Source organism: Panthera leo, chromosome B2 (genome assembly GCF_018350215.1).
Source record: "Panthera leo isolate Ple1 chromosome B2, P.leo_Ple1_pat1.1, whole genome shotgun sequence".
Classification (NCBI taxonomy): domain Eukaryota; kingdom Metazoa; phylum Chordata; class Mammalia; order Carnivora; family Felidae; genus Panthera; species Panthera leo.
Genome location: NC_056683.1, coordinates 40,789,501 through 40,813,962, shown reverse-complemented (window position 1 = coordinate 40,813,962; position 24,462 = coordinate 40,789,501). Strand labels below are relative to the sequence as shown.

At 51.1% G+C, this 24,462-nt stretch overlaps 2 protein-coding genes across 5 annotated transcripts; one reads left to right on the top strand and one right to left on the bottom strand.

Annotated features, from left to right (window-relative positions):
• Positions 1 to 2: 2 nt before the first annotated feature.
• On the top strand, positions 3 to 1,790 carry MEA1 (male-enhanced antigen 1). Of its 4 annotated transcripts, none has more exons than XM_042938821.1 (4): positions 3 to 105; positions 623 to 903; positions 991 to 1,093; positions 1,399 to 1,790. In XM_042938821.1, the coding sequence occupies exons 1-4, from the start codon at positions 42 to 44 to the stop codon at positions 1,551 to 1,553; spliced, it is 603 nt and encodes a 200-aa protein (XP_042794755.1). In that variant the 5' UTR covers positions 3 to 41; the 3' UTR covers positions 1,554 to 1,790. The 4 variants fall into 4 exon arrangements, with proteins under 4 accessions (XP_042794755.1, XP_042794757.1, XP_042794756.1 ...); XM_042938823.1 differs by having other exon boundaries at positions 51 to 134; XM_042938822.1 differs by lacking the exon at positions 3 to 105 and adding an exon at positions 141 to 245.
• PPP2R5D (protein phosphatase 2 regulatory subunit B'delta) lies at positions 1,714 to 22,848 on the bottom strand. The gene is made up of 16 exons (XM_042938805.1): positions 22,683 to 22,848; positions 17,978 to 18,055; positions 7,006 to 7,222; positions 6,557 to 6,756; positions 6,359 to 6,469; positions 6,144 to 6,236; positions 5,577 to 5,707; positions 5,384 to 5,443; positions 5,171 to 5,279; positions 4,903 to 4,956; positions 4,441 to 4,611; positions 4,208 to 4,335; positions 3,451 to 3,552; positions 3,283 to 3,355; positions 3,037 to 3,153; positions 1,714 to 2,884 (listed from the first exon to the last, which is right to left on the bottom strand). Exons 1-16 carry the CDS (start codon positions 22,707 to 22,709, stop codon positions 2,747 to 2,749), a joined length of 1,809 nt encoding a protein of 602 aa, XP_042794739.1. The 5' UTR covers positions 22,710 to 22,848; the 3' UTR covers positions 1,714 to 2,746.
• Between the last annotated feature and the right edge of the window lie 1,614 nt (positions 22,849 to 24,462).

Here is a 24,462-nt window from a genome sequence, read left to right as displayed (position 1 = left end):
GGGGCAAGAGGCGTACGGCTTGTCTCTCGTTCGCGTCAATCATGAGCACGGGGAGGGGCTGGAGGACCAGGCGCCCCGGTACGTCCTGCTCCGCCGGAAGTGGAGGTGCGGGTTCAGCCGCGGGCTCTGAGCGGGTGAGGCGCGCGGAAACACCGGCGCCGAGAATCGGTGGGGGCGGGTGGCGGACGCCGCTGCTGGGGCCATTTGAGGGGAGCCCCTGGGGCCTGAAGGGCATTTGTCAGGCGGTACAGAGGGGAGCCCTTTGGAGAGGGAAGAAGGGGGCGGGTACGCCCTGTCTAGGGGAGCTCGTTTGGCGATCCGGAGTTCCCAAGTAGGGGAGTAGGGGCGGGCGGGCGGGGTTCCGGACGGAGTGTCTTTTAGGAGGTGGTATGGTCTCGGGTTGGGCTGTTATTTAAGAATTGGCAGAGCAAGTCCGGTGGGCCTCGGTTCAAGATACGAGTCGGTTTAAATGGTGGAGTGCCCAGGAGAGGATGGGATGCAGGAAGCTTGGAAGCGGTTAAATGGTTTGCGGACGCAGGAGACCACAAGGAACTGGATGAGTGGCTATAGGTGGACCTGATTTCATCCGATCACTACCCTCCTGCCCTCCCTGTTCTTGCAGCCCCTGCCCGGATGGCAGCAGTAGTTCTAGGGAGAGACACCATGGGCCCCGAGCGTATCTTCCCCAATCAGACTGAGGAATTAGGGCCGCACCAGGGCCCTACGGAAGGCACTGGGGATTGGAGCAGCGAGGAGCCTGAGGAAGAGCCGGAGGAAACGGGGGCAGGCCCAGCTGGCTACTCCTACCAACCCCTGAACCAAGATCCTGAACCAGAGGAGGTGGAGCTGACACCGGTGGGGGATGGAGAAGATGCAGTTGCTGATATTCAGGATCGGATCCAGGTATGGTGGAGGCGGCACTGTTCTGGCCAGGTGAAGCTGGGATTCCTGAAGTGCTGGACCTGAACTGTCTTCTCTCTGGCTCTGTAGGCCCTGGGGCTTCATTTGCCAGACCCGCCATTAGAGAGTGAGGATGAAGAGGAGGAAGGAGCCACAGGATTGAGCAGCCACAGCTCTATTCCCATGGACCCGGGTAAAGGGAGCATGCTTTCATTTTGGAATAATGTTGGAGGAAAGGGACTGGTCAGAACCAGTAAAGAAAGGGAAGCCATAGAGGAACACCCCGTTCCTAAAACAACAGTTTATCATCTAAGATTTTACAGACTTCAGAATCCAGGTGAAAGTCTGTTGTGTTAGACTTGGGTTGTAGGTGGGCTTGCCTGGAAATAACAAGATGGATTTGGCCTCCCTGCTAGCCCAAGGGTTATGGGTTAATTCAAAGAATGGGGAATGGAGCTGGTCCCATCGTTTCTGTTCTCCTGTTTTTTGTGATTTCAGAACATGTGGAGTTGGTGAAAAGGACAATGGCTGGAGTAAGCCTGCCTGCGCCAGGGGTTCCTGCCTGGGCTCGGGAGATATCAGATGCCCAGTGGGAAGATGTGGTACAGAAGGCCCTCCAAGCCCGGCAGGGGACGACCCCAGCCTGGAAGTGACTACCCTGAGAGCTGCCTTATCTCCCTGCATTCCAGGCCAGAACCAGCATAGGACTGAACACATCCCTGGTTGTAATGTCCATCTTCATATTCTCCATCTCCCTTTCCACATCAAGGCAAATCAGACTTCTTCTCAGAGACCCACTTTATTCAGTTCTGTACATATGGGGACATTGGCCCAAGCCCAACCCATCTTAGCATGTATCACTGTGGAGAATAAAGCACCCTATGTACACAGCCAAAAGCTGCACTGCCTGTGCCCCTGGAACCTGGGTCTGGCCCTCTTCAGCCCCTTGCCCCTTCAGGGTGTCTGAAAGGGACAAGTGGGGGCCTGCCCAGCATCAGCACAAAGGAAATAAATAGGTGTCGGGGGAGCCATGCTTAGGGCACTGCTCCCTGCTTCCTCCTAGCTTTGGGAACCAACAACATAGGAAAGCAGTCAGCCCCAGGGTGGTCCCTTCCATGTCTGTGATCCCAGGGCTGCTGCTCACCAAACAGAGGGCACAGGGTAGGGTGTTTGTTCACCCCCTTCTCTTGGTCCATCTGGGCCCTATATTCCATCACCTATGGTCCATAGCGTATGCTTTTCTCCTTTTGACCTCCCATGTTGTCTTGGTCAGGCAGGGGATAAGAGAAAATAATTCAACCCCATCAGCCTGCACACTGCTGGGGCTGGGGGCCTAATTGTGCCTGTTGGGGGTTGGCTCCCTTCCAGCTACTCACTCCAGGGGCCAATGGGGCTTGACATAACTTTGGTGAGAATAATCTCCTGCTGCTCCCTATATGCTTCTGCAGGGGAGGGAGAGAAGGAAAGACACCTGGAGTTGAAATGAGGATTAAGGGAAGGGGAGAGGAGCATATGTATTCCTGTGTGTATTTCTCAGAGCAGCCTCAGGTAGCTGTGGGGTTAGGAGAGGAGGGGGACAGGCATCCCCAAGTTGTCTGGGCACTGAGGATCTCAGTGCTCAGCCTGTCTGTACTAGCCACAGGGAGGCATGAACACATTTTGGGAAGAAGAGGGACCACTCTGGGGGGGGGGGGGTCCCCTGCTTCAAGTGCCACATCCCCTCCCTAGAGTAGCTAGAGAGGCACTGCCTTGCCCCAAGTCAGCCAGTGGGGAGCAGAGGGTGGAGGGCTAGGGCAGCGTCCCAGGGCTGAGTGGGCTGTGGCCCTGTGGTAGGACGGTGAGGGGGTCAGAGAGCCTCCTGGCTGGCAGTTAGGAATTCTTCCGCCCGCTTGTGTGCCTCCAGCGCCTTGATGGTATACACGTCCTGGGGCAGCTCGGACTTCCGCCGAAGCAGTACCTTCTCCTTCTTGATGTCCTTTAGCATCTACGTGTAGGTACGGAGAAGGCGAGGAATGGTAACCGATTCCCAATAAATTTTATGGCTTCCTCCCCTTATTCCTCGGATCTGCTGCTCCTGTCTCCTCTCCCTTTCAGAGCTTTATATTTGTGCTCCCCATTCCCTCTATGCCTTCCCACCTGCACAGCCTCTGTCTCCACCGTCCTCTTCAGAAGTTGGATGTCCTCTGCCGTGGGGGTCTCTGTCTCCATCGAGTACACAGGAGGCAGTGGTGGAGGAGCTCGGAACATGGGATACTGAGAAGGAGAGGAGGCACGGGCAGGTGGTGAGAGCCGCTTCAGAAGTCTGTGGACCTGTCTTGAAACAAACCCTCCCCCAGGCCAAACTGGGCCCCTCAGGTCGGGGCAGCAGCAGAAAAAGCTCACCTGGGGATTGAGTCGGGCCAGCTCCTCGATCTTTTGCCACATCTCTTCTCTTTCCTTCATTCGGAACCGGCCCCTGAGGGAGCAAAGATGGGATAGGCAGTGGGCTTGAAAGAGAAGCAGAGGGAACCTAGGGTGAAGATGGAAGCCCCCAAGTCGAGAGATACTCACTTCTGTTTCTCTGCCTTGTACTGTTGTGTGCAGTCATCAAACAGCTTCTGATTCATCTCCATAAACAGCTTTAGGGCATTGTAGATCAGTCCATGGATTGTCCTGTCACCGGGAAGAAGGATCAGGTACAGGAGGCCTTACTTATACTAAGGGCAGTGCCAGGACCCCAATTTGCTCTCTCCCAGGAGGGGTCTCTGCTAAGAGCTTTCATAGACCCCTGCAGTGTAAGCTTATCGCTCTAGCCAAATCACGTGACTTGAGTTTGGCATTTCAGGTTCTTTATAGGCCTTGGTCTGTTTGTCCCTCCTTTGCCTCACCCCGTGCTCTAAGACCTACCTTCTTCACGCTACTTCTATGCCCTGGCCTATCCTAATGGCCTCCCAGCAGCTTAATGGACAGCACCTGCACCACAGTGCACTTGCTGTTGGCCGGAAAGTCTCTTTAGGACAGTGGGATTCAGCACATGCTAAAAAAGATCCCATCAGCTTCTCACAGTGCAGAATGAAGTCTCCAAAGCTGCAGACTATCTCTGACGGGGAGAAGATAGGATACAAGCCACACTCTGCTGTAGGTATTGCAGACATCTCTCACATCGCTGTCTTCTCCCTGGTCAGTTCCTCAAGGGCCTGTCAGTGTGCAGTGGGCACTAGCCCCTGTGCTCAGTGACCCGATGAGACCGCTGGCTCTTCAGTTCTTCCACCCCCTCACAGGTTCCCAAACCAGAGCCCCACCACCCAGCCCTACCCCAGCCGCCTACTTGTTCCAGTGGCTCTTGGAGTTCCTGTAGAGTGCAGGGAACATGATGGGGAGGACTCGGGCAGCATTGTCACTGATCAGGCTCATGATGTACTCATTGTTCCAGTAATAGAGAGCACGCTCTGCCACCTGGTGGGGACAGGTGGGACTCAGCAGGGGTATGGTTCACTCTGCTGAAAACCCTCCTCAGTTTCTAGGAGGCCTGGGGACAGGATATGCTGGTCTGAGCCTCACCTGGAAATGAGGGCTGGAGACACACTTGGCAAGCTGGCGGAAGAGTGGTTCCATCACTTTGCTGAACTCTGAAGGTTCAATGACATCTAGAATCTCCTCTAGCTCATTCAGGAACATGACCTCCTTGGGGCTGTGGGTTTTGGGCCAGAACTTGAGGAGTCCTACAATCACCTGTGAGAAGAGGAGGACACGGGGATAAAATTCTCACTCAACACCTGCCTGCTTTCACAGGAAGCCTTCCTGGCCTCTCTCCCCACCCTGATGGGCACAGCTCGGGTGGCCTCCGCTAACTGGCCTGATTCTGTTTCCTATATATAGGTTTTACTTTTCCTTCAGAGAGGAATCCATGTCACCTGTTGGGCCACATCCCTCCTGAGCACCTGCTTATGGCATTATTCAATAGGCAGACTGGGAAGTTTAATTGACAGGAAGAGGTGTCCTGGGGCTGGGAAGGGGAATTACCGGCTCTGTGAGACTGCTCTCCTTCTCCAGGAACTGTACCACACAGTAAGCCAGCTGCAAAAGGTTGAGGTAGAAAGGAGGTGAGGTGTAGGGTCCAGGTCTCAGAGGGATTAGGGACAGAAGCAAGAGCCCAGAATGGAAGAAGAGGTGTAAAGAGGAATTATCCCACCCACTCCCTCTGCCACCCCCATCCCAGATGGAATATCTTCCCCTCCCTCTCTATTCTCTGCTGCCAGTGTCAGGGATCATCAGGAGGAAGGCAGCTCACCTGCGGGTGGTAGACACTCAGGGACTTGACCTTGTGAAGGGGAAGCAGGACACGGATGAGGAACATCTTGTGCTCTTCCTTAAGGGGCAAGGCAAAGCCGTTGATGATGCTAGGAGTTATAGGAGGTTTGTTAGGACCAAAGGGCCATCCAAGCTCAGTGCTCCCGTCCCTCCAACCTTCTGCAGGTACGTGTGCCCCCACCCCACCGCTTACCTGCCGAGGATCTCTAAGAGCTCAGCAATCCCGTTGTGATGTTCTGTCTCATAGATGAACCTGAGGGAGGAAAGAAAGGCTCTCGTGACAATCCCCAATGTTTCTCCAGCACTCTGCAGAGTCCCCCTACCTCCCTTCTCCCATCCCAACTTAGCAGGGCTTGCTATGCTCCTAAGCTGGCTCCCGGCCTCACCTGTAGAAGATGTGGTTGATCTGCCTACGGATATAAGCCCGGAGCCCCAAAAACTTGCCATAGATGCGATGCAAGATGGTCTTGAGGAAGTCCCGCTCTCGAGGATCCTCACTGTCAAACAGGTCCAGGAGCTGGGAGCAGGTGGGAGGAAAAGGTGGTGAATGAGGCAGGAGCCTAGGAAGGTCAGGGCTGGGGTGACACGGATTCCTAGCCAGGGGACACCCAGAGGTTCTCTGGATTGGGGGGGGGGGGTATGGGGGCAAGTCTCTGGAGAGCAGAGTGATTCCTTTACATAGCTTTCCCCAGTGTGATGTCTGGGTATGCGTGTCTGCATGCCCCACTGATGGGGAAGAGGTAACTCTTGCTAATTTCCTTCAATTATGCTAGGAGCTTGTTAAGAGCAGAGGGATTTGCTTATCCCTCCCCCACCACCAGTCCTTTGCACCAGACACAGTTGAAAGCCCATATATTCAACAGATGGAGAAAGGGTGGGGACCTCACTGAGGAGCTGTGGGGCTAGAGTTCATGGGCTGGAAGGAGGAAAGGACAGGAACTTCAGGGACTCACAGCAAGGACAAACTTCTGGTCGATATACTTCTTGGCTATGTTTGGCTGGAAATCAGGAGACTCGAGGAAACGTAAGAAAAACTCATACACGAGCTGTCAGGAGCAATGAGCATCCACTTAGGGGGTATTCCCCAAGGACTGAGACATACCCCCTTGCTGTCTCAGAGTGCCCCATTCCCTGAAGCCAGGGCCAGCATGCCCCCTCACTGTGGTACCTGGAGATGTGGCCAGGCAGCTTCCAGGGTGGGCTCATCCTCTTCTGGGTCAAACTCGGCCCCGGTGGGGTTCGATGAAGGTGGCAGCGTCCGGAAGAGGTTCACTGAAAACTGAGGGGGAGGACCCAGGTGAGAGCTCCGTGCAGGTTTCTCCACAGCCCCCGTCCCTGCCTGCTTTCCCCTTTTCCCTGTGCCCACCATGGTGACAGCCTCGGGGTAAATGGCCTCAGTGACAACATCACGGCTATGGGTGATGTATTCCACCATTTCGTTGAGTCCTGCCCGCTTCACCTCCTTGAATTTGAGGTCACTGAGTGGATCTGATACAAAGTCAAAGAGGACACAGCACTGGCGCAGCTTCTGGATAAAAAGCTCCTCCCGCTCCTGGGTTGGCGAATCTGCAGGGGGAGGCAACAGTCAGTCTCTCCTCCCTAGCCCTTCACTGCCATGCGCTACTTGCCTTACAGGGCCTTCCCCTACCCCATCCTGCTGCCATCCTGCTCCCCTGGCACCCCAGCCCTGGTGGACCTCCCTCTCACATTGTCTAGAACTTCCATCCCCCTCAAATACTCCCAAACCTCTATACAGCCAATGCCCAGTGACCCCCTAGGCCTGGTGCACCAGCCCCCATGACCTTTTCCAAGTACCTTTCAGGGCAGGAAGCTTCTGTAACTCCCGGTTCTTGCTGAGATTGAAGCGGGAGGAGCTTTGCCGTCGCTCCTTCTTGACAATCTGGGGCCCTCCAGAGTACTTGATTTTGCTGAGCTGCGTTGGGGGCGGTGTGCTGTTGCTGGGACGCTTGTTGGACGATGGGGGCTGGGGCTGCGGCTGCGGCTGGGGCTGGGGCTGAGGCTGGGGCTGGGCCTAGTCAAATAAGTGATTTGTTGAAGTCCGCTCCCCAAGGTACAGCTCCCACCCTGGGCCGCAGCCCATCCCGCAGTCCATCCATGCCTGCACAGGCCTGGGCAGCCAAGCAGCCATCTCCTACCCTGGAGCAGCTCCAGTCAGGGTCAGAGATGACTAAGGTTTATTATCCCCAGAAGGGGGTGGTCAAGAAGCCGTGTCTCCCAAAATGGTGCCCACTGCCTGTGCATCGAGAGCCTTCAAAATGTTTGTTCTAGTTCACGAACAGGCAAATCTAATTGATGGATTGATGGTGATGGATGTCAGAAAAGTGGCTATCTTGCCAGGGCTGGCAGGGGTGTGGGATTGATTGAGAAGGGATCTGAAGAATCTTCTGAGTAATGGAAATGTTCTATATCTTGACTGGATCTGGCAGGTGGTTCGAAGCATAAACATATGTAAAAATTCATTAAGCAGAAAAAAAAATTCATTAGGTAGCATACTTGAGATTATCGTACTTTCCCACTTCACTGAATGCATCACATTCTTGGTCAAAAGTTAAAAGAGGGGCGCCTGGGTGGCTCAGTACGTTAAGCATCCAACTCTTGATTTCCAATCAGGTCATGATCTCACAGTCATGAGATGGAGTCCCTGCACCAGGATCTGCTCTGAACGTGGAGCCTGCTTGGGATTCTCCATACTACATATAAAAGGCTTTGTGCACACTTTATATATAATATATACATATATATGTATATATATATAAATATATATATAGGGCTTTGTGCCCTATTTATAACAGCAAATAAATAAATAAATAATCAATCAATCATGGAGTTAAAATTATGTTCATGAAAACTATGTACTACATGCAATCATACACAGTTCGACTGTAGAAAATATTTACGCAGCCATAGTAATTTACCCAAAATTGGTGAGAAGTACTTTGGGAGGATGGGAAAGGTCTATATTGGATATAAGATGCTAAGACCTTACTTTTCCATAGTAGGAAGTCAACAGATTATATCTAATGCTCAAAAATGAAAGAATTTTAGAGGCGCCTGGGTGGCTCAGTCGGTTGAGTGTCCGACTCGGGCTCAGGTCATGATCTCATGGTTCACGAGTTTGAGCCCCACGTTGGGCTCTGTGCTGACAGCTCGGAGCCTGGAGCGTGCTTCGGATTCTGTGTCTCCCTCTCTCTCTCTGCCCCTCCCCAGTTTGCACTCTGTCTCTCCCTCTCTCAAAAATAAATAAACATTAAAAAAAATTTTTTTTGACAAAAGAATTTTTTAAAAAGCAGCAAAAGACTCTTAATTGGGGCGCCTGGGTGGCTCTGTTGGTTAAGTGTCTGACTTCAGCTCAGGTCATGATCTCGTGTTCATGGGTTCCAGCCCCGCATCAGCCTCTAAGCAGACAGCTCAGAACCTAAAGCCTGCCTCGGATTCTGTGTCTCCCTCTCTCTCTGCCTTTTCCCTGTTTGTGCTCTCTCTCTAAAGTAAATAAATTAACATTAAAAAGAAAAAAGACTTGGGGCGCCTGGGTGGCTCAGTCGGTTGAGTGTCTGACTTCAGCTCAGGTCATGATCTCAGAGTTCGAGCCCCGCATCGGGCTCTGGTGCTGACAGCTCGGGAGCCTGAAGCCTGCTTCGGGTTCTGTGTCTCCCTCTCCCTCTGCCCCTAACCCACTCACATTCTGTCTCTCTCTCAAAAATAAGTAAACATTAAAAAAATTAAAAAAAAAAAAAAGACTCTTATTTGGAAGCACAGAAGTCAATTTCCAAGGAAAGGTGGGTTGAAAGCGGTCACCACAAAGCAACAGAATAGGGGGCTAGGCGGGAGCTGCTCCTTTCATTACAAGGCCAAGGGTACTTACTGTCTGACTTTCTGAACAACGTACATGTTGTCATGTTGATAAGTTTCAAAATAAAACAAAGCCTAAAACTATGTAATGACAGAAAATTGCTTCCTATGCAAAGTTAAATAAGGATAACACAAAACTGTACATGCAAAATGAGCTCACCCACATGACAACACGTGCACAGAACCCAAAGCTCAGTGAAGAGAAGGAAAAAACAACAGCAAGCCACCACTGTTTTTATGACTGTCTCCCATTGTAGCAGAATGACAGATGACTTTTCTCTACTTTTCTCGATTTTCTACAAGCTGACACATTTATATAATGGGAGAAACACAGCTAATTTTTTTAAAGCTATCTCTTTACTCCATCCCAGACACGGGTGTTGGAGCCCCACGAAGGTCACTGTCAGAAGTATACACACAGGTGTTTGCAACGCTGTCCACCCACAGGTACTGTCAGGTAACCACCTGCCGGTAGAGGGGAGAAGCTGGGCCGCAGGACAACCCTTGCCCCCAGAGACTGCAGCAGGATCAGAGGACTGAGGCCATGTCCAGATGGGTACCCACACCACAGGAGACTGGGTGGCTCAGTGGGTTAAGTGGCTAACTTCAGCTCAGGTCATGATCTCACAGTTCGTGAGTTTAAGCCCCACATCGGGTTCTGTGCTGATGGCACAGAGTCTGTTTGGGATTCTCTCCCTTCCTCTCTGCTCCTCCCCGGCTTGTACTCTCTCTCTCTCTCTCTCTCAAAATAATTAAATTAAAAAAAGAAAAAAAGAATGGGAGAATACGAAATCATCTGGGATGGGGGAAGGGAGGAAGACAGAAATGTTATGCTTTGTAGGCTCTGAATTTTTTATAGAAACAACTATGTCAAGCTTGTGACCTATCTGGGGATCAGAGGAGAGGAGAGACACGCTGCATCCAGCCCGGGGCTGGCCTGTGGGTCCAGTGTAGCTCATTACCTTCTTGGCCATCTGGCCCTCTCCCCCACCTGAAATGATCACCCCAGACACTAACCTAAGGGAGCACAAGGAAATGGGGCAAGATTAGCCGCCACACACCTCTCCTGCCATAACCAGCACTCAGCCGGTGTGATTCTGGTTAGACTGTACAAGATGCCCTGGGGTCTCTCTTCCTGCACATGGCAGATGGCTCATACCTTGGTGAGGGATAGGAGAGAGAGGCAGAAGGGTGGGGAACCAGACCCACCCCTGCCCTGTGCCTTCATTTCCCGGTTGCAGGAAAAACCAAATCCTTATCTGTGGAGCTTGGTGGTCACGAGCACAGACTCACACTAGACTGCCTCGGTTTGACTACTGCTCTGCCATTTATTAGCCAAGTAACCTCCAGAAAGTCAACTAGTCTGTCTACCTCCATTTCCTCATCTGTAAAGTGGGGATGACAATAGTACCTAGCTCATAAGGTTGTAATAACGATTTAAGTGAACGTTATATAGCTCACAGAAGTGCTTTGTAAGAAGTGTCTTCTACTGTTATCACGATTATTTCCCATCCCTAGACTTTAAAAATGCAACCTGGAAATTCCTGAAATTAGCATGCCTCAAATGTCCCCATGGGTCCATTATCTTCCTTGGTCTAAAACGGGGGAACCCAAGAAAGCATTTCATCTTTCAAGATCCAGTTTAAGCCCCACCCTCTTCTTTGTCTGTTTCACTGGCTCTGTGATCATCCCCAGTGATGCCTCTTGGCTCGGTGTGTTCACATGTCCAACTAGATAGCAAGTCCCCTGAAAGCCAGGACCCTGGTTTGTACCGTTCTGGGTCCCCTCAAGCACTGGCACCTAACAGGCATTCAATGAAGGTTTGATTGGTTGATTGACAGGGGGCCAGACCTTTCCTGTCCCAAGCCCGGAACCATCAGAACAGAGCACTGTATGGTGTCAGGAGCAGAGTAGGAGGGAGAAACATTAGTTATACTAGGGCAAGGGGCTCAGTGGCAGCTAACGAACAAAACTCTGAGGAAGAGCATGTCCTTCTCCATCGTCCCAGATAAGAAAGACACTTTGCACCTCCACAAACCGCACACTGAGGGGATGTCTAGGGAAAGAGGCATTCACCCCAGAAGGAGAGAAGCCAGGCCTCGATTTTCTCTGCTAACAGAGAAATGGGCAAATCTGTGGTTTCCCATCTATTCTCCAAGTAAGGTTAAGAGAACAGAGGGTCACATGGCTAAAAATCAAAGTTTAAAAACCAGTAGAGGGGCACCTGGGTGGCTGAGCTGGATTTCGACTCAGGTCATGATCTCTCGGTCCTGAGATCAAGCCCCATGTCAAGCCCGTATTGGGCGTGGAGCCTGCTTGGGATTCCCTCTCCCCCTCTCCTTCTGTTCCTCCCCTGCTCATGCTCTCTCTAAAAAAAATTAAAAAATAAAATAAAAATAAAAACGAATAGGTTGATGCCTGAGGTCCCTTCTCCACTAGGAATGCATCATTGAAGCCAGGGGTGGATGGAGAGCTGCTGAGCTTAGCTTGTCCCACCTCACCCCACTGGGCCACCTGGTTTTATAAGGACCATTGGCTCCCAGGCCCCACACACAAGAAGCATCTGAGAGACAGCTGGTCCAGTCAGCAAAGCGCCTGGCTGCCAAGCCTCAATGAGGCATCCCCTGGTCTATTCACTCTTCAATAGGAAACATGCTTGTCAGCATGAGGCATGGGGCTATGCCAGTGACTCACTTCATGTCCAACTCTTTCCTCTAAAAACTTCAGCCTTTTTTTTTTTTATCATTTTTTTTAAAGATTTTATCTTTTAGTAATCTCTACACCCAACTTTGGGCTCGAATTTATAATCTCGAGATCAAGAGTCACATGCTCCCCCGACTGAGCCAGCCAGGCACCCAGTAAAAGCTTCAGCTTTTAACTTTTCTACTGACCTGGGCTGCAGGTGGGAGGCAGGTGAGTCCCCTGGGGAACCTTCCGCAACTATCACCATCACTGGTGAACGCTGACCGAAGGCAACCCAGCCAACCTGGCCATTTCCTCTGCCTGAAGTGCCTTCTCCTCCCACCTCCAAGAAGCCTTCCTAGATTTGGGTCTCCAGCAGTCAAGTGGTACTTGGAATTTATGCACCACACTCGCACTCAAGAGACTGCAACTAAACTTGCCCACTCTGAACCAACCCTAGTCCAATTTCATCCTAACACAATCACCATTAATAATCAAACCCAAATATTTAAACCTAAAATAAGAGATAGAAATATAAATTAAGGGGGCGACTGAGAGGCTGAAATGGGCATCCAACTCTTGATTTGGGCTCAGGTCATGATCTCACGGTTCATGGGATTGAGCCCTGCACTGTTATTGTTACTTGGAATTCTCTCTCTCCACCCTTCCTCCCGCTCACACCAGCTCTCTCTCAAGACATGTTTTTAAAAATTAAATTAAATTAAAGAAAAAAAAGAAATATAAATTAAGTACTATAGAAAGTATTGTAAAGGGGCACCTGGCTAGTTCGGTTGGTAGAGCATGAGACTCTTGATCTCAGGGTCCTGAGTTGAAGTCCCACATTGGGTGTAGAGCTAGCTTGAAAGAGAGAGAGAGAGAGAGAGAGAGAGAGAGAGAGAGAGAGAGAGAGAGAGAAAGAAAGAAAGAAAGAAAGAAAGAAAGAAAGAAAGAAAGAAAGAAAGAAAGAAAGAAAAAAGAAAGAGAAAGAGAGACGTATTGGGGCACCTGGGTCAGTTAAGCGTCCAACTCTTGTTTTCAGCTCAGGTCATGATCTCACATTCATGGGTTCAAGCCCCATGTCGGGCTCTGCGCTGGCAGCGTGCAGCCTGCTTGGGATCCTCTCTCTCCCTTATCTCTCTGCCCCTCCCCTGCTCGCACATGCACTTTCTATCTCCCTCTCTAAATAAATAAACATTTTTTTTTTAATTTTTAAAAAGTGTTGTCAGAAAAAGATGAAAGGTAAAACAGTGAAAAACTCACAATGTCACAGCTTTTGCATAATCAATCACCTAGTCAAATAAAGATCATTTTAGTTTAAAACCCCAAAAAATCGCAGAGGCATTCTCTCCTATCCTGACACCTAGAGCTCTATCTAGCTGAGCTAAATTATTTCCTTCCTTCATTTATTCAATGGCCATCATGCTAAGCCTTAGAGATTAAAGGGTAGCCCCTGCCCTCAAAGAGCTCACAGTCCAGTGGGTGAGACCAACACACGGACAGCTCTTGGTACCAGGGAAATGAAAAAACAGAGTGCCACCAAGGATACGGGAACACAAACTCTGCCAGAAGAATGAGTGAAACTGTTCCTGAAGAGGTGACTTTTGATTTGCTCTCAAAGGACAAACATGAGCTCAGCGGGCAAAAGAACAAATCAGCGGGGGGGGGGGGGGGGGGGGGGGGGGGCAGGGTGACTCAGTCGGTTGAGCCTCCTACTTCGGCTCAGGTCATGATCTCACAGTTCGTGGATTTGAGCCCCGCATCGGGCTCTGTGCTGACAGCTCAGAGCCTGCAGCCTGCTTCGGATTCTGTGTCTCCCTCTCTCTCTGCCTTTCCCCCGCTCACACTCTGTCTCTCTCTCAAAAATAAACATTAAAAAAAAAAAAAAAGGAACAAAGCAGGAAAATAAAGTAGTCCATGCCAATGGAATTTCATCAATAAGGACCCAGAGTTACAAAAGGGCTTGTATCAGGAGATGGGAAGTCCAGCAGAGGGAGAAACCAGGATGGGTGCTAGAAAAATGAGGCAGGGCCCCCTCAGAGGGGTCCAGAGTGTGAATTTGAGTGTTAACTTAAAAGCAATGAGATGCCAACAGAGCTTTTTCTTTTTATTTTTTTAACGTTTTATTTATTTTTGAGAGAGACAGAGCATGAGTGGGGGAGGGGCAGAGAGAGGGACACACAGAACCCGAAGCAGGCTTCAGGCTCTCAGCTGTCAGCACAGAGCCGGATGCAGGGCTCAAACTCATGAAACATGAGATCATGACCTGAGCCGGAGTCGGACACTTAATGGACTGAGCCACCCAGGCGCCCCAAACCAACAGAGCTTTTTAAGTAGAGGACTGATAAGACAGAAGAATGTTTTTAGGGCAACAATTTTGGCTACTGGGAGGACAGGCTGACATGGAGGGACTGAGATAGTTTCTTCCTCCCTCTGTCCCTGCTCCCAGAACTCAGGACAGTGCACACCACCGAGTGGAGTCCAGGGCAGTGAACTGCTGTCTCCAGAGACAGAGCAGGAAAGACCCTTGCCTGCAGCGATAGGTCAACAGTGAGTCTTATCCAATCTCTCAAGGCTCCTTTCCGTTCTAAGACTCTTCCAGAATCTTAGACACAGGGTATCACGTCATTAAGAACACAGGAGGGGTGCCTGGGTGGTTCAGTCGGTTAAGCTCCCAACTCTTGATCTCAGCTCAGGTCTTGATGTCAGTCAGGGTTGTGAGTTCAAGGCCACACTGGGCTCCACGCTGGGTGTGAAGTCTACTTTAAAAATAAATAATGAAGTCTAAACAAAAAACAAAAACAAAAACACACAGAATCGGCTCGTGAGCCACAGCACACTGGGTTGAATTCCAGCTCTGCTGTTTACCAGCTGAGTAAGAGCTATTTAACGTCACTAAGCCTCAGTTTCATCTGTAAAATGGGGATGATGACTGATAACAGAATGACCTCAGGGGAGTGTTGTGAAGATTAAATGAGATTAAAAGGTTAAATGCAAGCAAAGGTCTTAAGACAGCACCTGGGAAGTTGAACAGTGTCAACCCAACGTCTGTGAACGTGACGTAACTTGGAAATAGGGTCTTTGTAGACATAAACAAGTTGGGGTGGGCCCTAAATCCAATGTGACTAGTGTCTTCATAAGAAGAAAATGTGGACACGGGGCGCCTGGGTGGCTCAGTGAGTTAAGCATCTGACTTCGGCTCAGGTCATGATCTCAGGGCTCACGAGTCCAAGCCCCATGTCCGGCTCTGAGCTGACAGCTCACAGCTCGGAACCTGGAGCCTGTTTCGGATTCGGTCTCCCTTTCTCTCTGCCCCTCCCCCGCTCATACTCTGTCTCTCTCTCTCAAAAATAAATTAAACAAAAACAAAAAAAGAGGAAGGAAGAAAATGTGAACACAGAGACACACAGGGCAGAACCCCATGTGAAGGTGAAGGTGGAGGAGGAGACTGGAGTGATGCATCCATAAGCCAAGGAACACTGAGGACTGTTAAAAACCACCAGAATCTAGGGAGAGGTACAGAAGAGATTCTTGCCTAGAACCTCAGAGGGACATGGCCTACTGATGCCTCGATTTCAGATTTCTGGCCACCAGGACTGTAAGAGAATAAATCTCTGTTATTTTAAGCCATTCAGTTTGTGGTCATTTGTTATGGCTGCCCTAGGAACCTAACACACAAGTAACTGCTCAATAAACTAAATGGTGGCTGCCGGAATTATTAGATCAATTGGAAAGGCTCTGGCAAATGCATGACACAGGGTAAATTTGGCTAGAAGAGCCCCAAATTCTGGACTAGAAAAACAGCAAGGGAAGGACTGTGCCAAACAGCTTTGGATGACCTGAGCCTCATAGCCTGGCCCCCAACTTTTCCACCGTCCCTCTGTCTGGGGCCACATGGGTACATGTCTGGAAAATCATGCAGCATTTCTGCATCTGCCTCGTACAGGTGAGCCCTGAGCACCACTTCACAAAACAGAGCCCCAGGTGAACTCAACACTCTACTTTTTCAAATAGATGTGTCCACAAAGACAGTGGAGAAATCCTAGCAGTTGGTCTCAGCCTATTTCCTAACTTGTTTGAGCTTTCATTTTCCTATCTGGGAAAGGAGAGGGTTAGACTCCAAGGTTACTTCCAACACTTAGGTTTACTTATTTAGCCACTAATGCATTCAAATCCTGGCACCTGTAATGTGCCAAGCCCTTGGGCGGCTCAAAGGGAAGCAAAGGGAAACCTCAAGGAGCTCACTCACGTGCTAATAACACAAAAGTTAAAATGGATAAACAATGAATTCACACCAAATTGTTTAATTACAGCCGTGTAAATGCTGCTGTGGGGCGATACTGGAGCTAACAGAGCAAATAGCCGGAGCCCTGACCATGTCCTGGTGGGGAGGGAGGGGGAGGCAGTCAAGGAAGGCTGCTTTTAGGACAAGACATCCAATCTATCTAGTAACTGAACAAGTAGGAGTTAGGCAAAAGATGAGAACAGCCCCCTAACTATTCCTTTCTGTCCCTTTAAATCCCGTTTCTATGTCTCTCTTGCTGCTTTGAATGTCAGTTGCCAGCTCCCAGCCACCTTCCCTGTGGGTCCCACAGATGTCACCATTCCTAAAGGGGAGACTGGGCCCAGAGGGAGTGTTTCCCAGGAGCGCTGACTGATGAGTTATTAAGAACCAAGTGCATAAGGGGCACCTGGCTGGCTCAGTTGGTGAAGCAGGTGACTCTTGACCTGAGGGTTGTGAGTTCAAGCCCCACACTGGGCGTAGAGATTACTTAAAAAAATAAAAAATAAAATAAAAATGCCCGCCCTGCCCTCTCCCCTCCCCTCCGCCCAAAGAACAAAATACACGAGCATACAGACGTGGGGAAGAAACAAGGTGCCGGCTGCCTTCAAGCAGCATACCCAGCTCCCCTCCCTCAGAGTCCACAGTCTGGTGGAGAGAAACCCACGTTGGAAAAATAGTCACAACAAAAAGTGATAAGGTCTATCCTGGAGACATGCTGAAATTACTGTTTAAGGGCAAAGGAAGGAGGAATTCATCTTCTGTGGTCCTCAACTCCCATGTCTGTAAAATGAGGAACACCTGCCCTGCTTCTTCTGATTACTCAAGTGAGGCCTAAAATGAAGGTCAGGGGTGTGGGAAGTGCTGAGGTGACAGGGACCAGAAGTACATAGAAAAGTCTAAATCCAGGATTAACTCCAATACTTGCTAATCGATTTCTTCTCCCCCTCAAATCCACAAGCCCTGCCCATAATCACAGAGATGTTTCCTGTTGTCCTCTATGGCTCTAAACAGTTGAGAACAGGAGAGAAGCAGAGGGGCGCCTGGGTGGCTCAGCCAGTTAAGTGTCTGACTCTTGATTTCGGCTCAGGTCATGATCTCACGGTTCATGAGATTGAGCCCCTCCACAGTGACCGCATGGAGCCTGCTTGGGATTCTCTCTCTCCCTCTCTCTCTCTGCCCCTCCCCCGCTCACTCACACGCTCACGCTCTCTCCCTCTCAAAATAAACAAACAAACAAACAAACAAAAAAGCAGAAAAACCAAGGATCACCAGTTTCTGAGTAAGATGGGTACTTACTTGCTCAACATGTTCACAGGACCGGCCACCATCTTGAGCATCGCATTGAGCACACTCCCAAACTCTCCTGGACATACTCTGGACTTAAGTCTCTCCACCCTCCAGTGCTCTCTCTGCTTGCCATTTATTGCTTTACAGCCCTAGACTTCCAAGCTGTGCTGACCTCTGCTCATCACTGTCCTTTAGCAGGTTCCCATTGGATCAGAACCAAGGGCAGTGGGCCCAGCCCTGGCCAGCTCAAGGACACCAGCCACTCCCACCCCTTCCCCACCCCAAGCCATGCCAAAGCCACTCATTCCCCACTGAGCACCCTTGTACTTTTTCCCTTCCCCCCCAGCACCCGCTACCCCTAGCTTTTCATTCTAAGGAAAAAGGAATTCTTACCACGCAAGGTTGGCAGACAAATAACTTTCAGAAGAATTGCTGGGGAGTCTGAAGAACTGCAGAGCGTAGTCGCTCTATACCAGCCAAAGGGACAGGCTGCCTGACTGAAGGCAGCTACCTGGCTGGGCTGTCCAAGCTCCTCCCAGGCTGTGGAAGGCCCCTTCCCTTCTGCCTGGATCACATCTGGCCCCCTGGGATCCCTCACCCCACTAGCCGTCGAGCAGTTCGAGCTGGTGCCTGCACCGTAACTAGAGCCGTGCCCACTTTCATTACCTCCTCGGCGCTCTCGCCGCCACCATCCTTGCCCGAGCTGCTGGGCTTGGTCGTGCCTTTGGCAAGCTTGGGGGTCTCCTGAAGGGGGAAGATGGAGGTAGTCAGCAGATGCCAGAAGGGAGAGGCCTCATCTGGACTGCTTAGGTCTGTGTTGTAATTATCCTCTGTCCAACGGAAGTAATCAGTCAGAACCACTGAGCATCTACCCTGTACCTAGCCCAGGGGAGGAGGACTTGGGGTACACAAAGGGAGTCCCTCCAAAGAGTTTGGAATGTGGTGAGGAAGACATTGCTAAGACATAGTAATGAAGCATGATAATAATGATCTGTCCCCTCACATGGCTGCTGTATGAGTAAGGGCCCCGGAGAGCCTCTGTCAAGGAAGAACCAGGGTGTGGAGCTTTAAGGAACAAGCTATTCTGTCTGGCTTCTGGCTAGAGCGGGCAGGGGGGGTGCCTAAGGTTCTCATGCTGGAGGAGAGAGAGTCACCACTCTCCCCCAAAGCCATCTGCAAAGACCTGGAGGCCTTTTTTTGGAAATTACAAATAATATCCAGACTAGAGGGTGCTATTGGCATGATCAGGTACAGGAATTATCCCTAAGAGTGCCTTGGTGGACAAGCATGGGGACAGGGATGGGGGTAAGACCCTGAACTGCTACAAGGATGAGCGCTAGTCCGAAGTCTCCCTCGGGAACTGGGCCGCTGGCTCAGAGCCCTGGCCTGCCTGGCGTCTCTTCCTCTGCCTCGGGCCAAAAAAAGCAACTGCACAGGGACAGGATGGGGAAAATGTGAAAAAGACTTGGGGATTTAGGTCTGATTGCAAGCTCCACACAAATCCTTCATGTGCCAGGGTTGCCCCAGCACCCCATGACCTTCTGTCCAGTTAGCAAATGGAGTGCAGAGCTCTTGGCATGGGGAGGGGACATGGAAGTGCCCCTGTCCTTGGCACTTGATGGAGTTGTTCAGGAGGATCTGGTTCCATCGTGAGCATCCGACTTTGGGAGGGACAAAGACAAATCCTAGGTTTTCTTCTGGCGAAATACAACCCATACTGGGAGTAGATTCAAAAGCCTGTCCTGAGAGCAACAGCTGCAAGGCTGGGATAGCTAATGATGGAGGGGAGGAGTCCCAGCGGTAGGCGAGCACGAGGGGGTTTTACGAATAAATGAAGGGCTGCCATGTGGACTAAAGATGCAACTTGCTCTATGTGGATCCAGGAGCCCAAGAGGCATGGGCTGAAGTGGCAGGAAGACAGGCTGAGGCTCCGAATAGGAAGGATCTTCTCCTGAAGCAGCTGCACAGAAACCGGCTGTGTGCAAGCTCCCCAGTCCTGAGAGCATTCAAGCAAAGGAGCATTCGTGACTCTTCTAATGCACGGGCAGGAGGGGTTTGAGCCCTAAATGAAGACTGTCAGAGGATCTTGGAAGTCACTTTTGGCTCTGAGATTCTGACACTTGATGGCAACTGCGCCCCTTCAGTGACAAGTGTTAAGTCACACTGACTATGGGGGCACAAGGATTTCTGGGAGAACAGAGCTCTGCGTGGGCTGGAGGAGGGGGCAGGGAGGATGAGAGCCTTTCCCAGGTGGGGAGCAGCTCCAGGTGTCAGCCAGCAGGAAGGCGCTCCTTTGGGCTGAGCACTCTCCCAGCTGCCCACTGACCAGGCTGGCAGGCATACCGACCCCTTGCCAAAGGGCCAGGGAGTGTGGCTCAGAGCGTGGCGTGTAGAGGCAAAGGATGAGGGGCGCAGGCAGGAGTCACTGAGGTGACCGCACATACCCCGGACGTGGGCCTCATGGACAAAGCTGACCCACCTTTATACATGTCACATCTCTCTACTTGACCACAAGCTCCTTCTCCGCCAGCCCTACAGCACTTAAGCATACCTAACAGGGAGTGTGCCGTGAGAATCCCAGCTGCCTGGTTATGTGGGCGTGTGTGGGGGCATGGGGAAACCACGCCCACCACCCTTGCTCCCCGGCTCCTGCAGAACAGGTCAAGTGCACACAACACAGTGCAGCCCAACCGTCACTTGCGGCCTGGAACCGGGGTTTGGAGCCCACACTGTGTTTGGGGCCCAACTCTTACTAGCTCTGGAATTGTAGGCAGGTTAACTAGCCTCTCTGAGGCTCAGTCCTCCTCTTTTAAGTGACAACAATCACACTACCTAATTCCCTTTAGCACAGTGTCCAGCACATGAAAATCCCAATGTTAGCCCGTTATTACTATTATTAAAAACAAGAAGAAAGTGGAAAGGAGCAGGGGCATGCCACCTGGGAACCTAAAAGAGATTCAGTCCTAGATCAGAACATGAGGGAAGAGGAGGGAAGCAAATCCCCCAAGGGACTGACTCAGCACCCATCTATTGAGGGCCTACTGTGTGCAAGAAGAGGCCAAACCAAAATGGAGTTATTATCTCAAGGGGGAAGAAAAGATTTGTCCACGATTAATTCCAGTCCAAGGGAACAAAAAGGACCATACGTGACCTATCAAGTGTTCCACAAATCCCGAGGAGGGGAGAGCTCACTGGGAAGTGAGGGTTCAGGAAAGGCTTCAGGGAGAAGGTCGTGAAGGATGGCCAAGACTGGGACCAGCAGAGATGAAGGAGAAAGGAGAGAGGTGATGGATGTGCAATAAAGATCCTCCTCTCTGCCCCCACCCTATCTGGGCAAAGCTCAGTCACACTGTCACCTCCCTCTCCCTCAGGGCTTGTTAACCATTTAAGGAGGCCAAATGCAACTGGAAATCAAAAGCAGAAAGTTAAACCTTGAAAGGAATCAGAGATGCCTGGTTCTGTGCAACCCAATTCTTCCAATGTTGTTTCCCAGCCAAATACTATGGTCAAATATCTATGGTCCCAGCAAGTCTAAGAATTTTTCTTCTCAATCACCTAGAAGAAGAAGGCTTACTGTAGATGGGACAGTGTCTGTCCCATTTTAGTATCAGACTAAAAACTACAGATGGGCGGGGACTTCACCAGCTTCCCCTGAATTTCATGCCCCTCCACGCTCCTTGAAGGAACCCCCTTAGCCTCTGGTGTGGCTGAATTGTGTGTGCATCATTCACAGCTAAGCTGCCCAAACCACTTCAGCAGACCCACTCCCCAAGGACACAGGGCCTGGGTGGGGAACACGAACCTGCCAACCCAGGACCCCAGGAGGTTCAGTGCCTAGTACACCATCACCAACCCTACACTCAGAACCTCTGGCCCTGTGCAGTTATGGAGACAACCCAGAATCAGAGCTGCCTGGGAAATCTCCAAAAGCCCCAGGATAAAGAGTTGAATTGATAAGGTCAGAGATGGCAGCCCAGCAACCAGCCAATCAGAGGGCAAATGAAAGTAAGACACCTCTGGGGTCATAAAGTGGCTGAGCAGAGCACCAGGCCAGAGCCAGCCCCACCACGAGGGGCCAGCCCCAGGAAAGGAGAAGCTGGGGGAGGCTGGAACTGGTATCCTAGCATCCTCTGTGTGAGTCTGTACCTCAAAGGAACCACACCTCTGAGTCAGACCTCAGCAACAGCAGGAAATAGAAGGTAGAGAAAGGCAGGGATGAAGAACAGGGGCAAGAAGGCAATATGGAAATAGAAGAGGAAGGTGAAAGAAGGCAACATCAAGAAACAAGCCTGTATCAGGACACCATGACAAAGTCAAGGGTGCCCAGGGGTTGGCTGGCCTTTGGGGTAAGAAGGAAAATTAATCTGATAGTAAGGGCAGATTCCCAATTTGAGGATAGTGTAGCCCAGGAAAGGCAGGAATCCAGCACTGCAAAACTGGAAAAATGCAAAGGTTATCCTAAGATTAGGAAAAGGAGAGAACCTTGCTCAGATTAGGAAAGGTAACTGATTTAGGATGAACCTGCAAGTCGGTTGATGCCTGTTAGGGGGGCTTTGGTACAAAGGAGGCCTTTAAGTCAAGAGACCTGATATTGCAGCTGGGCCTCCAAACAGGCTGTGTGACCTTGGCCAAGTCCCTTCCCCTGTCGGGGCCTCAGTCTCCTCATCTGTATCACTAAGGATTACGCTGAATGCGCTCAGTGGTCCCTTCCAACACTGACGTTCTGAGGTTCCATCAACAGAAGGAAGGGCTCAGTCCTGGCTTACAAGTTTGTGTGTGAAGGAAGAACTAGAGGGAGGGGCCTAGGCCAGATTTGGTGGAGGAGAGAGAAAGCAGAGCAGTTCTAGGTCAAGGTGCTTGGCGGGGAGGGAGAAGGGGCTGTAAGGGACGGTGGAGAAGGCCGGCCCAGGCCCAGGCCCGGCGCGTAAGAAAAGGGAAGGGGCTGCGCGCAATGGGGGGCGGGGGGAGGTGGGCTGGAAGGAGGTGCGGTCTCAGATGAGGGGCTGTCCCAAACGGGTAACCGGGTGGGGAGTGGGGAGAGTGGGGTGGGGGCGGGAAGAAAAAGCAGGGGAGTGACCTGGGAGTGGAGCAGATCTGGAGGGAGGTGGTTACCCTGGGCCGGGGGTAGGTGAGGGGAGGAAAGGAAGGAGGTGTACGCGGGGGACTCTATCCCAGGCAAGGTGAGGGAGCTTTTCCAGCTGCGGCACAGGCTGGGGGTGCGGCTAGCGGCGGGGGCGGAGGGCTGGCCCCGGGAGTCCTGCGGGGGCCGGACGGGAGGGTCAGTCTGGGGCTGTCCCGGGCCTGGCTCGGCCTCTCCCAGTGCTCCGCGCAGGCCCCAAGGCGGAGGCGCGAAGAAAAGGGCCACGCTCACCTTCTCCTTCTTCAGTTTATAGGGCATCTCGGCCCGTCCGGACCCAGCCCGGCTCCTGCGGCCCCGCTCCGGCTCCGGCTTTGCTCGGCCGCACTCGGCCCGCTCGGCGTCTCTTCGCCACCGCCTGCGCGCTGCGCCCGGGTCGAGCGGTGTCTGCGCCTCCAATTGGCCCAAACTCTTACAAACCTGCCTGACAACCAGGCGCCGCCTCCTTGGATTGGTTATTGGGGCCAAGCTGCTTCCTTTTTTTCTCATTGGAAAGGAAGAGTACAAACCGCCAGGGTTCGTCTCCCGGAATTGGCTGAGTGGGAGGTCCCGCCCTAAAGTGGGTCGAGCTTAACGAAGGAGGTGGGGAAAAGGGGAAGCCCTAGCTTAGCACCGAGTACCGCACTCGGGCGTCTGGTGTGCGTCGGCCTCTGCCATTCTTTTGCAGCCGGTTCCCTTCTAAAGTGGTTCTCACTCTCCCCGCTCTGCTCCTTCGCCCAGTACGAATGGAAGGAAAGAAGCCCTAAAATGAAGGGCACCTTTCTTCATCTGGGCAATTACCACTAATTGCATATGCAAAATTAGCGGAGAGAGCTCCCAAGAGTCCTCCAGGGCATCCGTTTCCTAAACGAGGCATGCAGAGAATCAAAGGGGAAGGCTGGGTGACTGGGACCTTGGTGAGATGAGATGAGAATCCTGAGTTTGTTACAGTTTTGGAAAGAGGGTCCCCGTTCCTACTGCAAGTGCTCTAGGATTGGGGAACCAGCTAGATAGGAACCCTTGGGAATACAGAGGAAAAGCTACCTCGTTGTTTGTTGAGTGTCTCAGGAAATACATCTTACTCCCACCCTGCCCAAGCCAATGTCCTAATGGATAAGATCATTTCCTGCCCTCAAGGAGTTCACTGGTGAAGTTCACAGACTTGTATAAACAGATGCTTAAGATACAATGTAATAAATTACACAAACCTAGAGGTGGCTGGAAGAGTATGTTTCAGAAAGTTGACTCCAGTAGACGATTTACTATGTGAAGAAATTGGAGAAGGCTCTAGAGAACAAAAGCCTGTGACCCTTGACCAGGAGAGCAACCTTACAAGACAAAGACCATGGGCATGGAGAAGAAAGGACAGAATTGGGAAATGTGTACAATCAACAGGACTTGATGATTCATTGGAATGTGGGGAAGATGGTAAGGGAAAGGGAGGAGTTGAAGATGAGTTCTGGAGCCGTCAGAAATGTAGAAGGAAAACTGGTGTCATAATGGCAAAGGAAGTAAAAGAGGATTGGTCAATAGTGTCAGATTCCAGGGAATGATTAAGATAAGCTCAAACAGCACCACCTTGATTCTCTAGTTGTGGGTGATCTTTGCAGGAAAGTTTTAGAGAAGTGGAAGGAAGGTTATAATGGGTTGAGTGAGCAAGAGGTATGGAAGTAAAGGCAACAAATGTAGACTCCCATCTTATGGAAGTAGTATTTGGCTCCCAATGATTAATGACAATTTCAAGGTAATACAAAGCAGACTGCCCACCAACCATTATCTGATAGAGGAAAAGCCCAGGAAGAAAGGATATTTATTTGTGGATGGATATTTGTGTCTGTGTGTGTGCTGAAGCAGGCAGGATATCAGACTTATTTACCCATTCCCAAGGCCTCGAGGAGCACTGTAGTCCTGAGGCCTAGGGCTTGCCTATATAAAGCAGGCATATCTTCTTTGGACCCACCCCACCAACGTCCCAGTCCTTAGACCCTCTGGAAACTGAGGGGACAGAGCCACATAATATAATTCAGAACTACCA